Source organism: Xenopus tropicalis, chromosome 2, assembly GCF_000004195.4.
Source record: "Xenopus tropicalis strain Nigerian chromosome 2, UCB_Xtro_10.0, whole genome shotgun sequence".
NCBI lineage: Eukaryota > Metazoa > Chordata > Amphibia > Anura > Pipidae > Xenopus > Xenopus tropicalis.
Genome location: NC_030678.2, coordinates 172,297,782 through 172,320,807, shown reverse-complemented (window position 1 = coordinate 172,320,807; position 23,026 = coordinate 172,297,782). Strand labels below are relative to the sequence as shown.

Genomic DNA, 23,026 nt, shown 5'->3' with positions numbered 1-23,026 from the left:
TATGTAACAGGTGTAAGGCTGTGGCTATGAAATGGTTAAGCGGTTATTTCTCTGTGACTTTCCCTTTATATGAATCACGGCACGTGGGGAGATAACGGGATCAATGTCCCTGTGGTCATCTTTTATTGTCGGCAGAGCCACCGGTTGCTATAGCGACGCTTTGGGGTTTGGTCGGTGTTTGCGCCCGATGATAATGTCCTGTATCTTATCTCGGCCCCAGCAGATTCGCTCAGCGGCTCATACAGGCGCCTAGGGAATAAATACTCAGTTATTATTGATGGTAAATGTACCGGTCACAGGGGCAGCTCCCTGATTGGTCAGGACAGGAAACAAAGCGACTGTTCATGGCACCGTGGTCTCTCCAGCTCAATGTGCGGAAATAAAGAAAAATCTAAATTTATTTTTTTATGTAACAAGTAGAAGTTTCAAATATTCCGTATGTGCTAGAATCTCAGCCATAAAGCAGGGCAGGACTGCTGCTTACAATGGGGGGGGGATCAGATAGGATCTGTGCCACTGTGACAGAATGCTCTGTTATACAGATAGCTAGAATCTCAGCCATAAAGCAGGGCAGGACTGCTGCTTACAATGGGGGGATCAGATAGGATCTGTGCCACTGTGACAGAATGCTCTGTTATACAGATAGCTAGAATCTCAGCCATAAAGCAGGGCAGGACTGCTGCTTACAATGGGGGGATCAGATAGGATCTGTGCCACTGTGACAGAATGCTCTGTTATACAGATAGCTAGAATCTCAGCCATAAAGCAGGGCAGGACTGCTGCTTACAATGGGGGGATCAGATAGGATCTGTGCCACTGTGACAGAATGCTCTGTTATACAGATAGCTAGAATCTCAGCCATAAAGCAGGGCAGGACTGCTGCTTACAATGGGGGGATCAGATAGGATCTGTGCCACTGTGACAGAATGCTCTGTTATACAGATAGCTAGAATCTCAGCCATAAAGCAGGGCAGGACTGCTGCTTACAATGGGGAGATCAGATAGGATCTGTGCCACTGTGACAGAATGCTCTGTTATACAGATAGCTAGAATCTCAGCCATAAAGCAGGGCAGGACTGCTGCTTACAATGGGGGGGATCAGATAGGATCTGTGCCACTGTGACAGAATGCTCTGTTATACAGATAGCTAGAATCTCAGCCATAAAGCAGGGCAGGACTGCTGCTTACAATGGGGGGGATCAGATAGGATCTGTGCCACTGTGACAGAATGCTCTGTTATACAGATAGCTAGAATCTCAGCCATAAAGCAGGGCAGGACTGCTGCTTACAATTACTCATTGCTTTTTGGGCACAGATACATTATAATTTGTTAAATGTCACTTTAATATATAATATGCCACACAAATCGCACGTGTATATCAGATATAAATCACACCTAGTATTTTACCAGCAGGATGGGAGTTTCCCAGGGGCAGAAGTACAATAAGAGATCAGGTGATATAAGGCCAAACATACAGGACCATATAAGCACAGCTCCAACCATATGCCCCAAACCCTGCCCATGATCTACCTGCCTCTGATCTTGGGCAAAGTGGGGCCTGATCTGGGCATAATAGGGGTGTAACCCTTAATCATTTAGGGTCAGTATCCAAGTGGGGTACCCCCAGAAAACCCAACACCCCAAGGGCCAACCACTGTAGCCATCACCGCACATCACTACCCACTGGCAATCTCCCCCCATGCTGTGCCAATCCAGCCTCAGGCTAGGGCCGGGGCCCACTGGCATTTCTCCTGGGGTCCCAATGGGCCAGTCTGACCCTGCTTAGGGTGATATTAGTCAGTGAGTAAGGCTACAACCCAAAGCTTTACTCATAGTTTTTCCAACTACAGCCACCGTACTTAGAACCCTAAACCCCATGGTGCACTGGGCATATTGTCCAGCCCCAAACATGGCGGTGCTGCTTGTCATTGGCTTGAAGGAATCTGCCGCACCCAGTCAGCTTTCACTACCTGTTAATCCTAAACCTCCAGACGCCAAAGTACAGAATGGGGTCCATGAAGCTATTGGCGCTGGCCAGGGGACGGGTGACTTTGTAGAGCACATTCACAGTGTTTAACGTCCCACAGTCCAGGTCCGTCTTTCTCTCATAGTAATACAGGGTCCGGGTAACATGGAACGGAAGGAAGCACACAACAAAGACGATGAGGACAAGAAGGATCATTCTGATGGACTTCCTTTTGGACTCTACGTTGGGCGAGGCATTGGCCGTTGGCTTCATGAGGGTAAAGACCATCAGGCTGTAACACAGCAGGATCACGACGAAGGGGACACAGTAGAGCAGAACCAGGGTCACCGTGCTGAAGAGGACAAATTGGTCAAAGAGGCTGATGCTGGAGGTATCGTGGCAGATGATGTTGCCCTCCATGTTGCTGGTCGAGACAAAATACAACACGGGAGATTGTGCACCGGTGACCACAACCCATATGGAGACACAAGCCGCCCTTGCACAACGTGTGTGACCCCAGCGAAGGAACTGGATTGGGTAGCAAACGGCCAGGAACCTGTAGATGCTGATGCACAGGAGGAAGAAGATGCTGCAGTAGAGGCTGGTGTAGAACAGGAACCGCACGATCTTGCACATGGGCTCGCTGAAAGGCCAGTCGTTCTCCTTGGAGTAGTAATAGACCAGCAGCGGGAGGGACAGGACGTAGAGCAGGTCCGACAAGGCCAAGTTAAACATAAACAAGTGGATGACCTTCCAAGGCCGAACCCGGAACAGGAAGACATAGAGGGCCAGGGTGTTGAGCACAAAGCCCAAGCAGAAGACGATGCCGTAGGACACAGGAAGGAGGATATACTTGAATTCTTCATTAAAGAGACATCGGTAGGTCCCGTTCCTATCTCCTACGATGGCCTCCAGCGTGCTGAAATGGGAACGAGCAAAATGCTTCGTTATGGTGGGTTTGTTCTATTAGCAGCATTAGGTACCCTCCCCGGGCAAGTAAATGTATATTCCAACCAACACTGAGCCTGCTCACTTCCCTTACTGCAAATAATATAAAATGAAGACCAATTGCAAATTGTATCAAAGTATCACTCTCTACATCATACTAAAAATTGGCCATACACAGGCCAATTGTAGCTGCCGATATGGGTCCCTTAAGGCCCCCATACACGGGCCGATAGAAGCTGCCGATATGGGTCTCTTGGACCGATTCGGCAGCTAATCGGCCCGTGTAGGGGCAGAAACGAGCGGCCTGGCCGACCGATATCTGGCCTGAAATTGGCCAGATATCGATCGGCCAGGTTAGAAATCGGGAACTGCATCGGCTCGTTGATGTGGTCCCCGAACCGACTGCCCCATGGCCGCAACTGTAATCCGATCGTTTGGCCGCTTGCTACCTACGGGTGGGCGATATCGGGTAAAGATCCGCTCGCTTGGCGACATCACCAAGCGAGCAGATCTTATAGTGTATGGGCACCTTTAGACCGATTCGGCAGCTAATCGGCCTGTGTAGGGGCAGAAACGATGGCCATACCCGACCGATATCTGGCCTAAAATTGGCTAGATATCAATCGGGGAGGTTAAAAGATTTAGTCGGATCGGGGACCGCATTGGCTCGTTGATACAGTCCCCGAACTGACTGTGCCATTGCCGCCATTAGAATTCGATCATTTGGCCCCAGTGGCTACATTTTCCCGATATCGCCCACCCGTAGGTGGGGATTCAGGAGCAGATCCGCTCACTTGGCGACATCGCTAAGCGAGCGGATCTAAACGTGTATTGGCACCTCTACTGTCTATCCTACCAATAGGGAATTCCATAGGGAAAGTCACAAAAGAATACAAGATACAGTGATGCCACAGATTGACTGAAAGTGAGTCTAGGGTTCCGTGCACTCAGACCCCCGCTATAGGATTTAAACAAACAAATAAACACACAGATTTGGGGGGTTGGGTGAAAGGAGATTATATAAATACTGTTCCTACCAGGAGCACAGAACATCGGGTCACAACCCATGAGATATAAATATAGATATAAGCTCCACAATTACAGCCCATTATGGAATTCCAGCCCCAGCCCAAAGTGCACTCCCGCAGGAATGACAGGTTTCAGCCTGACACCCAGGGTGTCGGAATATTCCAAGAAAATGATGGACGGCTCTGCTTTGCTTGACTTAGGGGTAACTGCCCAGTCTCCTACACTTACTTATTCTCTTCTACTCCAGTATAAGCACATTCATTATCCATCTTATCTTATCATCATAAGTCCTGGTTACAGGTAAAGGAACCAAGAAGGCACTTTCTTAGTTACAACTCCCAGCAACATGTGCAGTAGGGAACTGGGACTTCTAGAGTTCCCACAATCCCCATCCCTTCATCTCTCATGCATATTTGTTTGTCAACTACAGGTATAGTAGGGAGAGATGGTGCCTATAGTAGCAGTGGGATAATAGCCTCTGGGAAGGGACTGGGGCTGTGGGATAGCAGGTATAGTAGGGAGAGATGGTGCCTATAGTAGCAGTGGGGGGATAATAGCCTCTGGGAAGGGACTGGGGCTGTGGGATAGCAGGTATAGTAGGGAGAGATGGTGCCTATAGTAGCAGTGGGGGGATAATAGCCTCTGGGAAGGGACTGGGGCTGTGGGATAGCAGGTATAGTAGGGAGAGATGGTGCCTATAGTAGCAGTGGGGGGATAATAGCCTCTGGGAAGGGACTGGGGCTGTGGGATAGCAGGTATAGTAGGGAGAGATGGTGCCTATAGTAGCAGTGGGGGGATAATAGCCTCTGGGAAGGGACTGGGGCTGTGGGATAGCAGGTATAGTAGGGAGAGATGGTGCCTATAGTAGCAGTGGGGGGATAATAGCCTCTGGGAAGGGACTGGGGCTGTGGGATAGCAGGTATAGTAGGGAGAGATGGTGCCTATAGTAGCAGTGGGGGGATAATAACCTCTGGGAAGGGACTGGGGCTGTGGGATAGCAGGTATAGTAGGGAGAGATGGTGCCTATAGTAGCAGTGGGGGGATAATAGCCTCTGGGAAGGGACTGGGGCTGTGGGATAGCAGGTATAGTAGGGAGAGATGGTGCCTATAGTAGCAGTGGGGGGATAATAGCCTCTGGGAAGGGACTGGGGCTGTGGGATAGCAGGTATAGTAGGGAGAGATGGTGCCTATAGTAGCAGTGGGGGGATAATAGCCTCTGGGAAGGGACTGGGGCTGTGGGATAGCAGGTATAGTAGGGAGAGATGGTGCCTATAGTAGCAGTGGGGGGATAATAGCCTCTGGGAAGGGACTGGGGCTGTGGGATAGCAGGTATAGTAGGGAGAGATGGTGCCTATAGTAGCAGTGGGGGGATAATAGCCTCTGGGAAGGGACTGGGGCTGTGGGATAGCAGGTATAGTAGGGAGAGATGGTGCCTATAGTAGCAGTTAAACATTCACGTACCTTTCATTCTGGAGCCCCGGAGTAGGGCAGGGCCCCTGCAGACAAGGAGAGGGGGTGCTACACGCCGGTGCAGTAAGGGCTGCATCATTAACCTGTAAGGTACAGTTGCTCATCAGTTCCAGCAGGAGCAGCCGTAGAGGTTCTGGCACCACCTTTATCCCGGCTGAGAGTGTGGGAAGAGCAGATGACACTCGGGGAAACTGGTTCCTCGGTTGCATAAGAGCCACGAGCAATTGATTTTGGCCAGAGAGTCATTCCCTGTGTATAATGGGCCGGGGCCGGGGAGCCCATTAGGAGCAGCCGAGGGAAAACTCTTCCAGTCACAGCGACACAGGGCAGCGCTTTGTATGGAGCAGATAATCAATAGGAAGATGATTTAGTGCTTTATTTGTACAAAGCAGAAAGTAAAAGGGGACCCTAAAGGGAAACAGTAGAGTGCTGGGAATAATGGCGGCCTAAAGTAACACATTAAAGAAAAAAAATAATAATAAAAAAAAAAATAATAATAATAATAATGTGTGATAATAAAAAAGCAATGGAAGCTCAGTTTATACATGCAGAGTGAGCTTCCTGCTCTGTAGAGTTGCAGGGGGCGGTACTTCCTGTGTCTGTGAGCGAATAGGAGGATTAAAGTGGGAAAGTCTTTATTTTTCTCCTAACGGGGGGCACTGATTTCCTTATAAACACACACATATATATATATATAGAGAGGCCCCTGGGCAGGCTGGCAGCAGCCGGGCACCGTATCACTGTATCTGCGGAGCCCGGAATGTAGGTCAGGAATGTTGCACAGCGAGTCCTATGGATCTATGGATATTCCACTCTCAGTCAGAGCCAAATACCTGTATCCTGGGTGGGGTGAGGGTAGAACCCTGAACTTTTATAGCAATAATGTTACTCTCGGGGCATAGAGGATGCTGGGAAGTGTAGTTCATGACATACAGAAGGTTGGCCACATTGAGTTAAAGCCGTAGTATCTCAGAGCTACTGAATTGGCAGCTAGGGAGTTAACTGAATATACAGGGGGTGTCTCCAGTGGGGGGCGCCCTGCATATTTCTCTCTGTCCCCCCCTTTAGCATTGCGCTGAGAGTAGGGGGGAGACACTGGTTTCCTTTCAGCACAGGATTCTAAACCTCCCCCCCCCACAGGCCATATGATGTGGACCCCCTATATTTATTATTATTATTTCTCACCCTATGTGCCCCTTCCCCTATTTTTTACCCCCCCCTTCATATTTCAGTGCTTGTTTCTTGTTGATTAAATTGTCATTTTCTCTCCCTTAACCCTTTTATAGGCTTTACCATTCCTGTTTGCCACCCTGGGCGCCTATAGCCGGGATAGGTACCTACGGGTACTGACAAGGCTCATTCTCATTGCCTTTTGGCATATTTTTGTCCCTCCAGGCCCCCATCCCTCCCTTGCATCACCACGGCCCACCCAGGGTGCCCGATTGCTCCCAGGATAATGAGATTTTTTCTTTATTGGACCCCTGACTACAGTGGGTGGCAGGGGCTCGAGCCTGAGGGTACTAGGCCTGGAATGGTTCTGTGGGTTCTGGCAAATGCCATAGACACTCACTGTTTGGGCCTCTGGGTACTGGGAATGCCGGGGCCTATTTGGACTCCCAGTCTGAGCTCAGCGGGTAGATGACAACATTCATAGGGAGTCATTGCCAATAACATTAATATTTTCAGTAAGTGCCCGGGGGGACAGCCGCTGGCAGCCTCGTCATATTCCCATCAGCACTGGCACCTAATGGCTTGTTCTTAGTTGCTGCCACAGGATTACTTTGCCTTGTGCTAAGGGATTTGGTACAAGTTTCAGCTTCTTGTTGTGAAGATGTCTCAAGGGTCCTTGGCACTGGCGTACCCTCCAATTACCCCCGATAATGAAAAGGAAATGGTCTCCTGGTTGGTCGAGAGTAAGGGGCATATTTACTATAGTGGGAAGGCCAACATCACCGGTGTGGTTGCCCATAGCAACCGATCAGATCATTGCTTTTGTTTTTTAACTTGTTAACCAATTATATGCCTCCAGGGCCATGGGCCCAGTAATGGGCCAATCAGAGGGACAGAACAGACTCCCAAAACAACCTATAGCCCAACTGGACACCTACCGGCAACTGACATAGACCTGAGCTGTAACCAATAAGAGCATTAGAACATCCCCAGGGCCCGACCAACCTGTGGCCAATCTGAAGAGCCGCACAGTAAGGATATAATAAGGCCCCAGTCTTATCCATCCAACCTGTTATTACTGTAACTTCCACAGAGGGAATAACCAATACTAGGGCTCATTAATAGGCAAAGGGAGGAGTCAGATGTCCTCGATGGCCAATCACCTCCTTCTGAGGATAAAACATCAGGGGATGCTGGGAGCTGTAGTTGTATAGCACTAGTATGGCTGGAAGGTTACACACAGGGGCTCACACAGAATCAAGTGGGGAATAAGCCCCCCCCCCATTTATGTGCCCCACAGGCCGCTGGGCAAGCTGATCAAAGCCTGACATCATAAATCATTTCGGCCTGAGGGCCCCGGGCACATAAGGCAGCCAATGATACTGTGGCACGAGGGGTCTGAGGGGCAGGACCTGGGGGTAAGGGAATGCAATAGGGCGGCTTTCCCAGAGAATATTGGCATTGTCCTTGTGAGTGAGAGTGGGGGGCAGTTATAAGGGGGGGGCCGCAGTAAATGTCACATAAATCTACAAAGTGTCAGAGCGAAATAATAGAGATCTGAGCAGCATCAATGGCCATTTGTCATGGCACTCTCTATTTGTAGGGCAGTGTAACTTCCCCTTGCGTGTCTCTCTGTACAGGCTACGAGCAAACTTAGGGGGCTGTTCCTGCTGAATTGTGCTTAGTACAGGGGAATCCCTATGTGCCATAGTTTTATGGTATCTCTCTGTACAGGCTATGAGCAAACTTAGGGGGCTGTTCCTGCTGAATTGTGCTTAATACAGTCAAATATGGGTGTGGCATTGTATCCATGGCCAAGGAGAATAATATATAATAATATACAAATATATTCTCTAAAGGAGCTGCTGATCCCTGGGCTTGATGGTGGAACTAGATCTCTCACTGGACTCGCAGCCCCCAGGGTTATAATTGTTAGTTTGTTCCAGGGAATCCCAGTCACAGACATTCGGGTCACTCGCAGTGATGCACTGGTACCACTAGAGGGCACTGTCTGAAATAACAAATCCAACCACCTTGTGTAAATTGGAAAAACTGAGTTGTATGTATGTATGTATGTATATCGTTATTTATAAAGTGCTACTTATGTACCCAGCGCTGTACAGTAGATACATTAATACAAACAGGGTGTTAAGATAATAATAGATAAATACAAAGTATAATAATAAATACAAATAAATACAGCTGCAATAAGTTAAGAGTCGAGGACACAAGAGGAAGGAGGTCCCTGCCCCGTAGAGCTTACACTCTATATTTTCTCTTTATATAAGTCTTTGAATTCTGCCATACCTTAAACTGAAATATGAAATGAGGGAGCCTCCTATTCATCTTTCGATTTGCCACTCATTCAAGTGCTTGGTTGCTAAGGGTTAGAGACAATAGCAACCATGTCCAAGTCTGAAATGAACCTTATACCTGCAAAAAGCACCACAAAAATACAAAGTTTAACCTAATCACAGAGGCAGCATTTTTGTTTTCAATTCAGTCTTAAAATGACCAGGCCCTTTAAAGGGTTAAACAAACCCTGTAACGACAAAGGAACCATTTTACTGTGCACAACCTTCATCCTGTGGGTAGTGCGGGGAGCCCCGATGAAGGGGCCCCCTAGTTCCTTTGGATGAAATACTGTTTATTAGTAAAGAACCCAAATGCTTCAGCCTGGGCTGCTGAGATATACACCCTTTGTTTTTAGAGTGGTATGATCTGGGCTGAGCCACCGACTGTATCCCCCTCCTGACTGGGAGATACCATGAAGTTCAGGGAGGGGTGGGCACATTTCTACTCCATTGTATGGTGTTTCTTTATACCACAAAGTTAACAGAGGAGCAAGAGGGCAGCTGGACATTACAGGGGGGCTAAGGACCTTAGATTGTAAGCTCCACTGGGGCAGGGACTGATGGGAATGGGATAGGGACCTTAGATTGTAAGCTCCACTGGGGCAGGGACTGATGGGAATGTGATAGGGACCTTAGATTGTAAGCTCACTGGGGCAGGGACTGATGGGAATGTGATAGGGACCTTAGATTGTAAGCTCACTGGGGCAGGGACTGATGGGAATGTGATAGGGACCTTAGATTGTAAGCTCACTGGGGCAGGGACTGATGGGAATGTGATAGGGACCTTAGATTGTAAGCTCACTGGGGCAGGGACTGATGGTAATGGGATAGGGACCTTAGATTGTAAGCTCACTGGGGCAGGGACTGATGGGAATGTGATAGGGACCTTAGATTGTAAGCTCACTGGGGCAGGGGCTGATGGGAATGGGATAGGGACCTTAGATTGTAAGCTCACTGGGGCAGGGACTGATGGGAATGGGATAGGGACCTTAGATTGTAAGCTCCACTGGGGCAGGGACTGATGGGAATGGGATAGGGACCTTAGATTGTAAGCTCCACTGGGGCAGGGACTGATGGGAATGTGATAGGGACCTTAGATTGTAAGCTCACTGGGGCAGGGACTGATGGGAATGGGATAGGGACCTTAGATTGTAAGCTCACTGGGGCAGGGACTGATGGGAATGTGATAGGGACCTTAGATTGTAAGCTCACTGGGGCAGGGACTGATGGGAATGTGATAGGGACCTTAGATTGTAAGCTCACTGGGGCAGGGACTGATGGTAATGGGATAGGGACCTTAGATTGTAAGCTCACTGGGGCAGGGACTGATGGGAATGTGATAGGGACCTTAGATTGTAAGCTCACTGGGGCAGGGGCTGATGGGAATGGGATAGGGACCTTAGATTGTAAGCTCACTGGGGCAGGGACTGATGGGAATGTGATAGGGACCTTAGACTGTAAGCTCACTGGGGCAGGGACTGATGGGAATGTGATAGGGACCTTAGATTGTAAGCTCACTGGGGCAGGGACTGATGGGAATGTGATAGGGACCTTAGATTGTAAGCTCACTGGGGCAGGGACTGATGGGAATGTGATAGGGACCTTAGATTGTAAGCTCACTGGGGCAGGGACTGATGGGAATGGGATAGGGACCTTAGACTGTAAGCTCACTGGGGCAGGGACTGATGGGAATGTGATAGGTGCCTTAGATTGTAAGCTCACTGGGGCAGGGGCTGATGGGAATGGGATAGGGACCTTAGATTGTAAGCTCACTGGGGCAGGGGCTGATGGGAATGTGATAGGGGCCTTAGATTGTAAGCTCACTGGGGCAGGGGCTGATGGGAATGGGATAGGGACCTTAGATTGTAAGCTTACTGGGGCAGGGACTGATGGGAATGTGATAGGGGCCTTAGATTGTAAGCTCACTGGGGCAGGGGCTGATGGGAATGGGATAGGGACCTTAGATTGTAAGCTTACTGGGGCAGGGACTGATGGGAATGTGATAGGGACCTTAGATTGTAAGCTCACTGGTGCAGGGACTGATGGGAATATGATAGGGACTTTAGATTGTAAGCTCACTGGGGCAGGGACTGATGGGGGGCTGTAGCTGAACGACAATGCCCAGGCCTGACACTCAACACTGGGCCCCAGGGTGCTGCCTGTGTAACATCATGGAGACACAATCAGGGCTCTTGTGTCTGTCGCTTTAAGAGACAGGAGGGTGCTGGGCACCCAGTAGAACTGCACCCATCACTGTTTGTGCCGCCAGTCAGCTGATTCATCATTGCAGTGACTTCCCCAGAGTTTCAGCCTAAAGAGGGAGATTTGAGCACAAAGCAGAATTTATATTCAGCTCCAGTAATTGCTCAATCGCCCCGCGATTCTCTCGCTGCCCGGAATGGGGGGGGGGGGGGGGTGTTGCAATCATTAGTTATACCCGTGTAACGTGGCATCACTGTATGTGTCCCCGGAAACCCCCCCCCCGGGATGGTTATGGCTGGGGTAACCACGGGGCCCCCCAAGTTCATTCAGGCCTTGCCATTGGTCTCTGCATTGGTGGAACTTCCAGGAGCCTCTGAGTCTGCTCTATGGTAGTTACACCGCTGGGTCTGCCTTTTGGGGATGGGCCCCACTGTGCAAGCTCTTAGCTGGGAACTCTTGGCCTATAACCCTGGCAGGCAAAGGGTTAAACATGTGAATGAGGTGCAAGCTAGGGGCCAATTCCCACAATGCCTTGCAACAGTAGCGAGTTCCAGTGAAAGTGGCGTCTTGGCCGTGGCTGAACAGACTCCTGCTACAATGTACAGGTATGGGATCCCTTATCCGGAAACCCGTTATCCAGAAAGGCCATCTCTCATAGACTCCATTATAAGCAAATAATTTTAATTTTTAAAAATTATTCCCTTTTCTCTGTAATAATAAAACAGTACCTGTACTTGATCCCAACTAAGATATAATTACCCCTTATTGGGGCAGAACAGCCCTATTGGGTTTATTTAATGGTTAAATGATTCCCTTTTCTCTGTAATAATAAAACAGTACCTGTACTTGATCCCAACTAAGATATAATTACCCCTTATTGGGGCAGAACAGCCCTATTGGGTTTATTTAATGGTTAAATGATTCCCTTTTCTCTGTAATAATAAAACAGTACCTGTACTTGATCCCAACTAAGATATAATTACCCCTTATTGGGGCAGAACAGCCCTATTGGGTTTATTTAATGGTTAAATGATTCCCTTTTCTCTGTAATAATAAAACAGTACCTGTACTTGATCCCAACTAAGATATAATTACCCCTTATTGGGGGCAGAACAGCCCTATTGGGTTTATTTAATGGTTAAATGATTCCCTTTTCTCTGTAATAATAAAACAGTACCTGTACTTGATCCCAACTAAGATATAATTACCCCTTATTGGGGGCAGAACAGCCCTATTGGGTTTATTTAATGGTTAAATGATTCCCTTTTCTCTGTAATAATAAAACAGTACCTGTACTTGATCCCAACTAAGATATAATTACCCCTTATTGGGGGCAGAACAGCCCTATTGGGTTTATTCAATATTTAAATGATAGCAGATAGTAGACTTAAGTTATGGAGATCCAAATTATGGAAAGATCCCTTATCTGGAAACCCCCTGAGCAATCTGGATAATAGGTCCCATACCTGTATCAGTATTACACACAGTCAGAACAAGCAGTAGAGAGAACAGCAGGGGCTGCATTTGGCAATACTGTATCTTTTTCTGTTATTTGGTTTAAGTTCCCCTTTACTATTGCCTTTGTAAATGTACATCCAGCCAATCACGTTCACTGAATCCCATATACTATATAGGGATATACTGTATGTAGAGAAGTGAACCCCCGGCACAAGTAAATCAGTAGGGTATTTCCGCACTGATGGTACGGACTCCGTACGGCCCCCTCCGGCTGGGGACTTTTTGGACCCACAGTTATTTATATATATTAGCAACAAGCTGTGACTTTTTAAGTTGACGGCACAGACGGACCCACTGGGAGCCCCGGGGGGGAGACGTGCAGTTCAGCCGCCAATGTTCTTCAGCAGGAAGAGGGGACAGGTGAGTTCATGGTTAATTTCGGATTCTGATCTATCTGCCCTGATACAGATACAGGTCTGGGGCAGGATAGAGTAAGGGGGGGGATAACACTGGAACGTTGTTGGTTTCATCTTTGGTAATGTCCCACAGCTCAGGGTATAGATACGCCTTGTTATTGGTTCATAGGTTATAATGCAACCAGCTAAGCACTCTGCCTGTGGCCACTAGATGGCACTGTTTGATTAGAATCTTTATTAGAGCAACAACAAAAATGCAGGTACAAAATGTTCATTACACAAAACATGGCAGGTATTATTTGTATGAATCTTTTATCATATAGCGCCAACATAATATGCAGCACTGTACAAAGATTATACATCATTACCATTAGTCCCTGCCCCAGTGAGCTTACAATCTAAGGTCCCTATCACATTCCCATCAGTCCCTGCCCCAGTGAGCTTACAATCTAAGGCCCCTATCCCATTCCCATCAGTCCCTGCCCCAGTGAGCTTACAATCTAAGGTCCCTATCCCATTCCCATCAGTCCCTGCCCCAGTGAGCTTACAATCTAAGGCCCCTATCACATTCCCATCAGTCCCTGCCCCAGTGAGCTTACAATCTAAGGTCCCTATCCCATTCCCATCAGTCCCTGCCCCAGTGAGCTTACAATCTAAGGTCCCTATCCCATTCCCATCAGCCCCTGCCCCAGTGAGCTTACAATCTAAGGCCCTTATCACATTCCCATCAGCCCCTGCCCCAGTGAGCTTACAATCTAAGGTCCCTATCCCATTCCCATCAGTCCCTGCCCCAGTGAGCTTACAATCTAAGGCCCCTATCACATTCCCATCAGTCCCTGCCCCAGTGAGCTTACAATCTAAGGTCCCTATCCCATTCCCATCAGTCCCTGCCCCAGTGAGCTTACAATCTAAGGCCCTTATCACATTCCCATCAGCCCCTGCCCCAGTGAGCTTACAATCTAAGGTCCCTATCACATTCCCATCAGCCCCTGCCCCAGTGAGCTTACAATCTAAGGTCCCTATCACATTCCCATCATCCCCTGCCCCAGTGAGCTTACAATCTAAGGTCCCTATCCCATTCCCATCAGTCCCTGCCCCAGTGAGCTTACAATCTAAGGTCCCTATCCCATTCCCATCAGTCCCTGCCCCAGTGAGCTTACAATCTAAGGTCCCTATCCCATTCCCATCAGTCCCTGCCCCAGTGAGCTTACAATCTAAGGTCCCTATCACATTCCCATCAGTCCCTGCCCCAGTGAGCTTACAATCTAAGGTCCCTATCACATTCCCATCAGTCCCTGCCCCAGTGAGCTTACAATCTAAGGTCCCTATCACATTCCCATCAGTCCCTGCCCCAGTGAGCTTACAATCTAAGGTCCCTATCACATCCCCATCAGTCCCTGCCCCAGTGAGCTTACAATCTAAGGTCCCTATCCCATTCCCATCAGTCCCTGCCCCAGTGAGCTTACAATCTAAGGTCCCTATCACATTCCCATCAGTCCCTGCCCCAGTGAGCTTACAATCTAAGGTCCCTATCATATTCCCATCAGTCCCTGCCCCAGTGAGCTTACAATCTAAGGTCCCTATCACATTCCCATCAGTCCCTGCCCCAGTGAGCTTACAATCTAAGGTCCCTATCACATTCCCATCAGTCCCTGCCCCAGTGAGCTTACAATCTAAGGTCCCTATCACATTCCCATCAGTCCCTGCCCCAGTGAAGCTTACAATCTAAGGTCCCTATCACATTCCCATCAGCCCCTGCCCCAGTGAGCTTACAATCTAAGGTCCCTATCCCATACCTCCCAACTGTCCCGCTTTCCACGGGACAGTCCCGGTTTTTAGAGCGCATCCCGCTGTCCCGGATAGTTCCATGAATGTCCCACATTTCCGTAATAAATTACGGAAATGCGGAACATTCATTGACTTACCCGGGACAGCGGGATGCATTGACGCTCCTTCGTCCCCAGTGGCTCCTCGGTGTATGCGGCTCCTTCTCCGGCGGTCCCAGGTACTTTTATAAGGTTGCGCCCTTACGCACGGGTGACGTCATTACGCAACCTTATAAAAAGGCCTGGGACCGCCGGAGAAGGAGCCGCATACACCGAGGAGCCACTGGGGACGAAGAAGGGAGCGCTGTGTATGGGGGGGGCTGTCTCTATTTGGGGGCGCTGTGTATGGGGGGGCTGTCTCTATTGGGGGCGCTGTGTATGGGGGGGGCTGTCTCTATTGGGGGCGCTGTGTATGGGGGGGGCTGTCTCTATTGGGGGCGCTGTGTATGGGGGGGCTGTCTCTATTGGGGACGCTGTGTATGGGGGGGCTGTCTCTATTGGGGGCGCTGTGTATGGGGGGGTGCTGTCTCTATTGGGGGCGCTGTGTATGGGGGGGCTGTCTCTATTGGGGGCGCTGTGTATGGGGGGGGCTGTCTCTATTGGGGGCGCTGTGTATGGGGGGGCTGTCTCTATTGGGGGCGCTGTGTATGGGGGGGCTGTCTCTATTGGGGGCGCTGTGTATGGGGGGGTGCTGTCTCTATTGGGGGCACTGTGTATGGGGGGGTGCTGTCTCTATTGGGGGCACTGTGTATGGGGGGCTGTCTCTATTGGGGGCGCTGTGTATGGGGGGGTGCTGTCTCTATTGGGGGCACTGTGTATGGGGGGCTGTCTCTATTGGGGGCACTGTGTATGGGGGGGCTGTCTCTATTGGGGGCGCTGTGTAGGGGGGGCTGTCTCTATTGGGGGCACTGTGTATGGGGGGGCTGTCTCTATTGGGGGCACTGTGTATGGGGGGGCTGTCTCTATTGGGGGCACTGTGTATGGGGGGGCTGTCTCTATTGGGGGCACTGTGTATGGGGGGGCTCTCTCTATTGGGGGCGCTGTGTATGGGGGGGCTGTCTCTATTGGGGGCACTGTGTATGGGGGGGTGCTGTCTCTATTGGGGGCGCTGTGTATGGGGGGGCTGTCTCTATTGGGGGCACTGTGTATGGGGGGGTGCTGTCTCTATTGGGGGCACTGTGTATGGGGGGGCTGTCTCTATTGGGGGCACTGTGTATGGGGGGGGCTGTCTCTATTGGGGGCACTGTGTATGGGGGGTGCTGTCTCTATTGGGGGCACTGTGTATGGGGGGGCTGTCTCAATTGGGGGCACTGTGTATGGGGGGCACTTTCTATGGGGGGCATTGTGTATGGGGGCACTGTGTATGGGTAGTACTGTCTTTTAGGCTATTTTAGGCACTGTGTATGGGGGGCTGTCTCTATTGGGGGCACTGTGTATGGGGGGGCTGTCTGTATTGGGGGCACTGTGTATGGGGGGGCTGTCTCTATTGGGGGCGCTGTGTAGGGGGGGCTGTCTCTATTGGGGGCACTGTGTATGGGGGGCTGTCTCTATTGGGGGCACTGTGTATGGGGGGGCTGTCTCTATTGGGGGCACTGTCTCTATTGGGGGCACTGTGTATGGGGGGGCTGTCTCTATTGGGGGCACTGTGTATGGGGGGGCTGTCTCTATTGGGGGCACTGTGTATGGGGTGGGACTGTCTCAATTGGGGGCACTGTGTATGCGGGGAACTGTCTCAATTGGGGGCACTGTGTATGGGGGGCACTTTCTATGGGGGGCATTGTGTATGGGGGCACTGTGTATGGGTAGTACTGTCTTTTAGGCTATTTTAGGCACTGTGTATGGGGGGTAAACTGGTAGATAGTTATAACTCACTAATAACTGACTGCCTTCTCTCTATATTTGTATTTTATATGTAGGAGTTGCTATATTGTTTTCCTTAGGTAGTACAGTATGAGGGTATAGCACATTTGCGTCTGATCCCGCCATTGCTACTATATAAAAGGAGAATTTTTTGAAAAAAAAAATGGATGGGGTGTGGTAATTGGGGCGTGGCCATAAAAGTGGGCGTGGTCAAAAATTGCCGCGCTGCGCGCACCGAATCTTTTTGTCCCTCTTTTCATTTTTCAAATGTTGGGAGGTATGCCCTATCCCATTCCCATCAGTCCCTGCCCCAGTGAGCTTACAATCTAAGGTCCCTATCCCATTCCCATCAGTCCCTGCCCCAGTGAGCTTACAATCTAAGGTCCCTATCACATTCCCATCAGTCCCTGCCCCAGTGAGCTTACAATCTAAGGTCCCTATCACATTCCCATCAGTCCCTGCCCCAGTGAGCTTACAATCTAAGGTCCCTATCACATTCCCATCAGTCCCTGCCCCAGTGAGCTTACAATCTAAGGTCCCTATCCCATTCCCATCAGTCCCTGCCCCAGTGAGCTTTCAATCTAAGGTCCCTATCCCATTCCCATCAGTCCCTGCCCCAGTGAGCTTACAATCTAAGGTCCCTATCACATTCCCATCAGTCCCTGCCCCAGTGAGCTTACAATCTAAGGTCCCTATCACATTCCCATCAGTCCCTGCCCCAGTGAGCTTACAATCTAAGGCCCCTATCACATTCCCATCAGTCCCTGCCCCAGTGAGCTTACAATCTAAGGTCCCTATCACATTCCCATCAGTCCCTGCCCCAGTGAGCTTACAATCTAAGGCCCCTATCACATTCCCATCAGTCCCTGCCCCAGTGAGCTTACAATCTAAGGTCCCTATCACATTCCCATCAGTCCCTGCCCCAGTGAGCTTACAATCTAAGGTCCCTATCACATTCCCATCAGTCCCTGCCCCAGTGAGCTTACAATCTTACATTTATTCCAACTTCCAACTGTATTCCCGTGGCTAGGGTTAAAGTACATGTAACCTATAAGCACAGCTGCAGTTTGGGCCTACCCCATGTATATAGTATCATTGGGGGGCTGTTTGGGTCTCGGTGTACTTATAACGCCAGGGCCTATTTTAATCCCATTCGGGCCTGGCCCCACCGTTTTCCCTCAGTACCGTCGGGCTCCCTCTAGCGGTGACACCTCGCTGCTGGATGCTGCAGTGCTGAGCTCTTCCTGCAGTTCCCGCACTGGGGCTATAGGTGTCGCTGCGGAGCTGCCGGGGAGCGCTGCTTATTATTGTAGCATTAGGCGCCGCCCCCTCACGCCGATCACGCTCGCCCCTCCTCCTCTTTCATTTGCCAGGCTCCGCCCTCCCTCCCGCCTGCCCCATCCCCCTCCCCCGGTGCGTCTGTGCCCAGTCTCTTCCAGTCGTTGCGATCGGCCCTACATGGAGCCCCCCGGACTCCTGCGCTCCCCCTGATACAAAGCAGCGGCTCTCCGGCCCTTTGCCTCTGCCCTGCACCCTGGGGCCCCCTGGCTGCACCCCTCTCTCGCTCATTGGATTATATGGTGGCCTCTTGGCCCTCCCTCGGCACCATGCAGCCCCCTCCGAGAAAGGTGAGACTTGGGGGGATCAGTGGGTACCCCATGGTGGGGATGGGAGAGGGGTAATTGCTGGGGATCAGGGGAGGAATCTCATAGCCCAGGTGTATCAGTGTCTCTCTCCCTGGCTGTCTCTGTGTGTGTCTCTTCCTCTCTGTGTGTCTGTCTCTCTGTATGTGCAGTCAAGTCTGGGGCTCTCATGTCTCAGTGTGCATCCCACTACCTGCATCTGTCTGTCCTTATGTACTTTATTATCTGTATATCTGTCTGTCCTTATGTACTTTATTATCTGTATATCTGTCTGTCCTTATGTACTTTATTATCTGTATATCTGTCTGTCCTTATGTACTTTATTATCTGTATATCTGTCTGTCCTTATGTACTTTATTATCTGTATATCTGTCTGTCCTTATGTACTTTATTATCTGTATATCTGTCTGTCCTTATGTACTTTATTATCTGTATATCTCTGTCTGTCCTTATGTACTTTATTATCTGTATATCTCTGTCTGTCCTTATGTACTTCATTATCTGTATATCTGTCTGTCCATATGTACTTCATTATCTGTATATCTCTCTGTCCATATGTACTTTATTATCTGTATATCTCTGTCTCCATATGTACTTTATTATCTGTATATCTGTCTGTCCATATGTACTTTATTTTCTGTATATCTGTCTGTCCATATGTACTTTATTATCTGTATATCTGTCTCTCCATATGTACTTTATTATCTGAATATCTCTGTCTCCATATGTACTTTATTATCTGTATATCTGTCTCTCCATATGTACTTTATTATCTGTATATCTGTCTGTCCATATGTACGCCTGGCAGTGATGTGTGTGTGTGCCCCTATGTCTGTCAGTATAGAGGTAGGTGTGCCTGTGCCCCTATGTCTGTCCATATGTACGCCTGGCAGTGCCAGTGTGTGTGCCCCTATGTCTGTCAGTATAGAGGTAGGTGTGCCTGTGCCCCTATGTCTGTCAGTATAGAGGTAGGTGTGCCTGTGCCCCTATGTCTGTCAGTATAGAGGTAGGTGTGCCTGTGCCCCTATGTCTGTCCATATGTACGCCTGGCAGTGCCAGTGTGTGTGCCCCTATGTCTGTCAGTACAGAGGTAGGTGTGCCTGTGCCCCTATGTCTGTCAGTATAGAGGTAGGTGTGCCAGTGTGTGTGCCCCTATGGCTGTCAGTATAGAGGTAGGTGTGCCCATGGGTAGGTGGGTATGTGCATTTGAGTATAATGGTGTCCATATGGCTCAGTACCAGTATATATATGTGTCAGTACCAGTATATATGTGTCAGTACCAGTATATGTGCCCCTATGTCTGTCAGTATAGAGGTAGGTGTGCCCATGGCTTGGTGGGTATGGGCATTTGACTATAATGGTGTCCATATGGCTCAGTACCAGTATATATGTGTGTCAGTACCAGTATATATGTGTGTCAGTACCAGTATATATGTGTGTCAGTACCAGTATATGTGTGTGTGCCCATATGTATGTTGATACCTACAGATGTACTTTTCTCCATGTATATCTCTATCTGCATTGATTTTCCGAGTGTCCCTAGGTGTGTGCATAGCAGTGCTGGGGTGTGTGTATATGGATCAGTGTGTGTATATATATATATATATATATAATGTGTGTGTGTATGTGTATGCAGCATACAAGGCCCCAGTTACCAGGCATTAAATCTGTGGCCCCTCTATCTGTTGTCGGGCTACAAGGCTGACGATTGTCTGGGGATTATGGGAGTTGGAGTTCACAGCTTGTGGAATCCTGGGTACTGTAGTCTGGCTATATTTGTACAATAATGCGGCCGATATACGGAGTGGCAGGGGCATCCTGTACCTGTAGCCATGGAGGTGCCCAGTGTGCCCCATACAGATATAGCGGTGATTGTGCGCTTTGCTGCAGGGAGCCGATGTGCTACAGTTAATCCATATACAGATAACTGACAGTGCACGTTGGATGGGGGGCCGGCGCGGGGGCCCATGTGCTGCTGACTCTGCACATCCAGTAATAATAATAATAATAATAATTCTGCATGGTGTGTCGCGGGGCAGCCTTTTTCATTCTGCAGTCGCCCTGCTCTCCGTGTAGAACATAGACAGGGAAGAGGGTCGGCCAATGGGGGCTTTGGGCAGACTGAGCGTGGGGGTCAGTGTTATTATGGGAGTAATTATGGTGCGTTGGGTGCGCTGGCGCTGTGCCGGGGCAGTGATATCAGCTGAGTGGCACGCACCCTCGGGCTGTTGATGTAATGGTTATTTTAGTAATTGCAATATTATAGAAATGCTTATTAGCCGGCGTGTAGCGCTGCGGGGCCTTGGCTCGCTCTCCCATTCCTGCTGCCGTTCTCCAGCCATTGGTTATTGGGAATCCGTGGGTCTCATACGTGGCTTTGGCCAGCCCCTGATTGGTTCAACTGTTTGGCTTCTGCATTATTCTTTCATATATTCCTAATCCGTTCAGATTCCTTTCCTGTCAGACTGATCTTATCTGCCGTCAGATTTTCGGTCACTTTTCCCCTTTTATGGATTTTGAATGTTCGCTGGTTTGTTTGTTTTTGCCTCAACCTGAGCTCATATCTCCTGAAGGCTCCTAGCTGAATCTAACCCTTCCTGCCTGCAGTGCTGTAATTGTGAAGAAGCCTTTCTCCACGTGACAGCTCTGACATTGAGTGTCTTTCTGCAATCACTGCCGTAAAGCGAGATAGGAATGCTGAAATATTTCTCACTGTTGTACAGAGATTATATATTGTTTCCATCAGTCCCTGCCTCAGTGAGTTTACAATCTAAGGTCCCTATCCCATTCCCATCAGTCCCTGCCCCAGTGAGCTTACAATCTAAGGTCCCTATCCCATTCCCATCAGCCCCTGCCCCAGTGAGCTTACAATCTAAGGTCCCTATCCCATTCCCATCAGTCCCTGCCCCAGTGAGCTTACAATCTAAGGCCCCTATCCCATTCCCATCAGTCCCTGCCCCAGTGAGCTTACAATCTAAGGTCCCTATCCCATTCCCATCAGTCCCTGCCCCAGTGAGCTTACAATCTAAGGCCCCTATCCCATTCCCATCAGTCCCTGCCCCAGTGAGCTTACAATCTAAGATCCCTATCACATTCCCATCAGTCCCTGCCCCAGTGAGCTTACAATCTAAGATCCCTATCACATTCCCATCAGCCCCTGCCCCAGTGAGCTTACAATCTAAGATCCCTATCACATTCCCATCAGTCCCTGCCCCAGTGAGCTTACAATCTAAGGTCCCTATCACATTCCCATCAGTCCCTGCCCCAGTGAGCTTACAATCTAAGATCCCTATCACATTCCCATCAGTCCCTGCCCCAGTGAGCTTACAATCTAAGGTCCCTATCACATTCCCATCAGTCCCTGCCTCAATGAGTTTACAATCTAAGGTCCCTATCACATTCCCATCAGTCCCTGCCCCAGTGAGTTTACAATCTAAGGCCCCTATCCCATTCCCATCAGTCCCTGCCCCAGTGAGCTTACAATCTAAGGTCGCTATTGCATTCCCATCAGTCCCTGCCCCAGTGAGCTTACAATCTAAGGTCGCTATTGCATTCCCATCAGTCCCTGCCCCAGTGAGCTTACAATCTAAGGTCCCTATCACATTCCCATCAGTCCCTGCCCCAGTGAGCTTACAATCTAAGGCCCCTATCCCATTCCCATCAGTCCCTTCCCCAGTGAGCTTACAATCTGAGGTCCCTATTACATTCCCATCAGTCCCTGCCCCAGTGAGCTTACAATCTAAGGTCGCTATTGCATTCCCATCAGTCCCTGCCCCAGTGAGCTTACAATCTAAGGTCCCTATCACATTCCCATCAGTCCTTGCCCCAGTGAGCTTACAATCTTAGGTCCCTATCACATTCCCATCAGTCCTTGCTCCAGTGAGCTTACAATCTAAGGTCCCTATCACATTCCCATCAGTCCCTGCCCCAGTGAGCTTACAATCTAAGGTCCCTATTACTAGGGTGCCCCCAAGTCTAAGGCCACAGGTATAGGTCAGGGTGTGCCAGGCCTGACAGGGGCCACATGACTAGATGGGTTACCAGTTCCAGGTGATACTGGTACAGGTGTGGGTCAGGGAGAAATTAATTTGTAGGCTGTGTCCTGGGCTCTAATTGGACTTCCTCTAGGTTCTGTTGTACTGATAGACCCAATGTCCTGCATTCTAATTCTTTTCTTCCAGGAATGTGCTGCTATTGGGCAGGTGATTAAATCCAGAATTCTGACCAATTACACTCCTACTATAAGGCAGGATTTGTCCTGACCAATGAATGGCTCCTCTATAGATTGTATTTTGTCTATTTATATGTACTTAGGGTGTGTACTAGGGATCTGTGCCACTGTGACAGAATGCTCTGTTATACAGATAGCTAGAATCTCAGCCATAAAGCAGGGCAGGACTGCTGCTTACAATGGGGGGGATCAGATAGGATCTGTGCCACTGTGACAGAATGCTCTGTTATACAGATAGCTAGAATCTCAGCCATAAAGCAGGGCAGGACTGCTGCTTACAATGGGGGGGATCAGATAGGATCTGTGCCACTGTGACAGAATGCTCTGTTATACAGATAGCTAGAATCTCAGCCATAAAGCAGGGCAGGACTGCTGCTTACAATGGGGGGATCAGATAGGATTTGTGCCACTGTGACAGAATGCTCTGTTATACAGATAGCTAGAATCTCAGC

General features: G+C 49.4%; 2 protein-coding genes across 5 annotated transcripts in view; one reads left to right on the top strand and one right to left on the bottom strand.

Moving 5' to 3' along the window:
- fchsd2 (FCH and double SH3 domains 2) overlaps nt 1–23,026 on the top strand; it is a 148,479-nt gene that overhangs the window by 43,999 nt on the left and 81,454 nt on the right. For 2 of the 4 annotated variants that reach the window (XM_031895578.1, XM_031895577.1), the window contains exon 1: nt 18,080–18,328. In XM_031895578.1, the coding sequence (XP_031751438.1) occupies nt 18,278–18,328 (51 nt within the window). In that variant the 5' untranslated portion in view covers nt 18,080–18,277. 4 annotated transcript variants of the gene reach the window in all.
- LOC100489852 (P2Y purinoceptor 2) lies at nt 1,342–5,927 on the bottom strand. The gene is made up of 2 exons (XM_031897368.1): nt 5,406–5,927; nt 1,342–2,886 (listed from the first exon to the last, which is right to left on the bottom strand). Exons 1-2 carry the CDS (start codon nt 5,621–5,623, stop codon nt 1,968–1,970), a joined length of 1,137 nt encoding a protein of 378 aa, XP_031753228.1. The 5' UTR covers nt 5,624–5,927; the 3' UTR covers nt 1,342–1,967.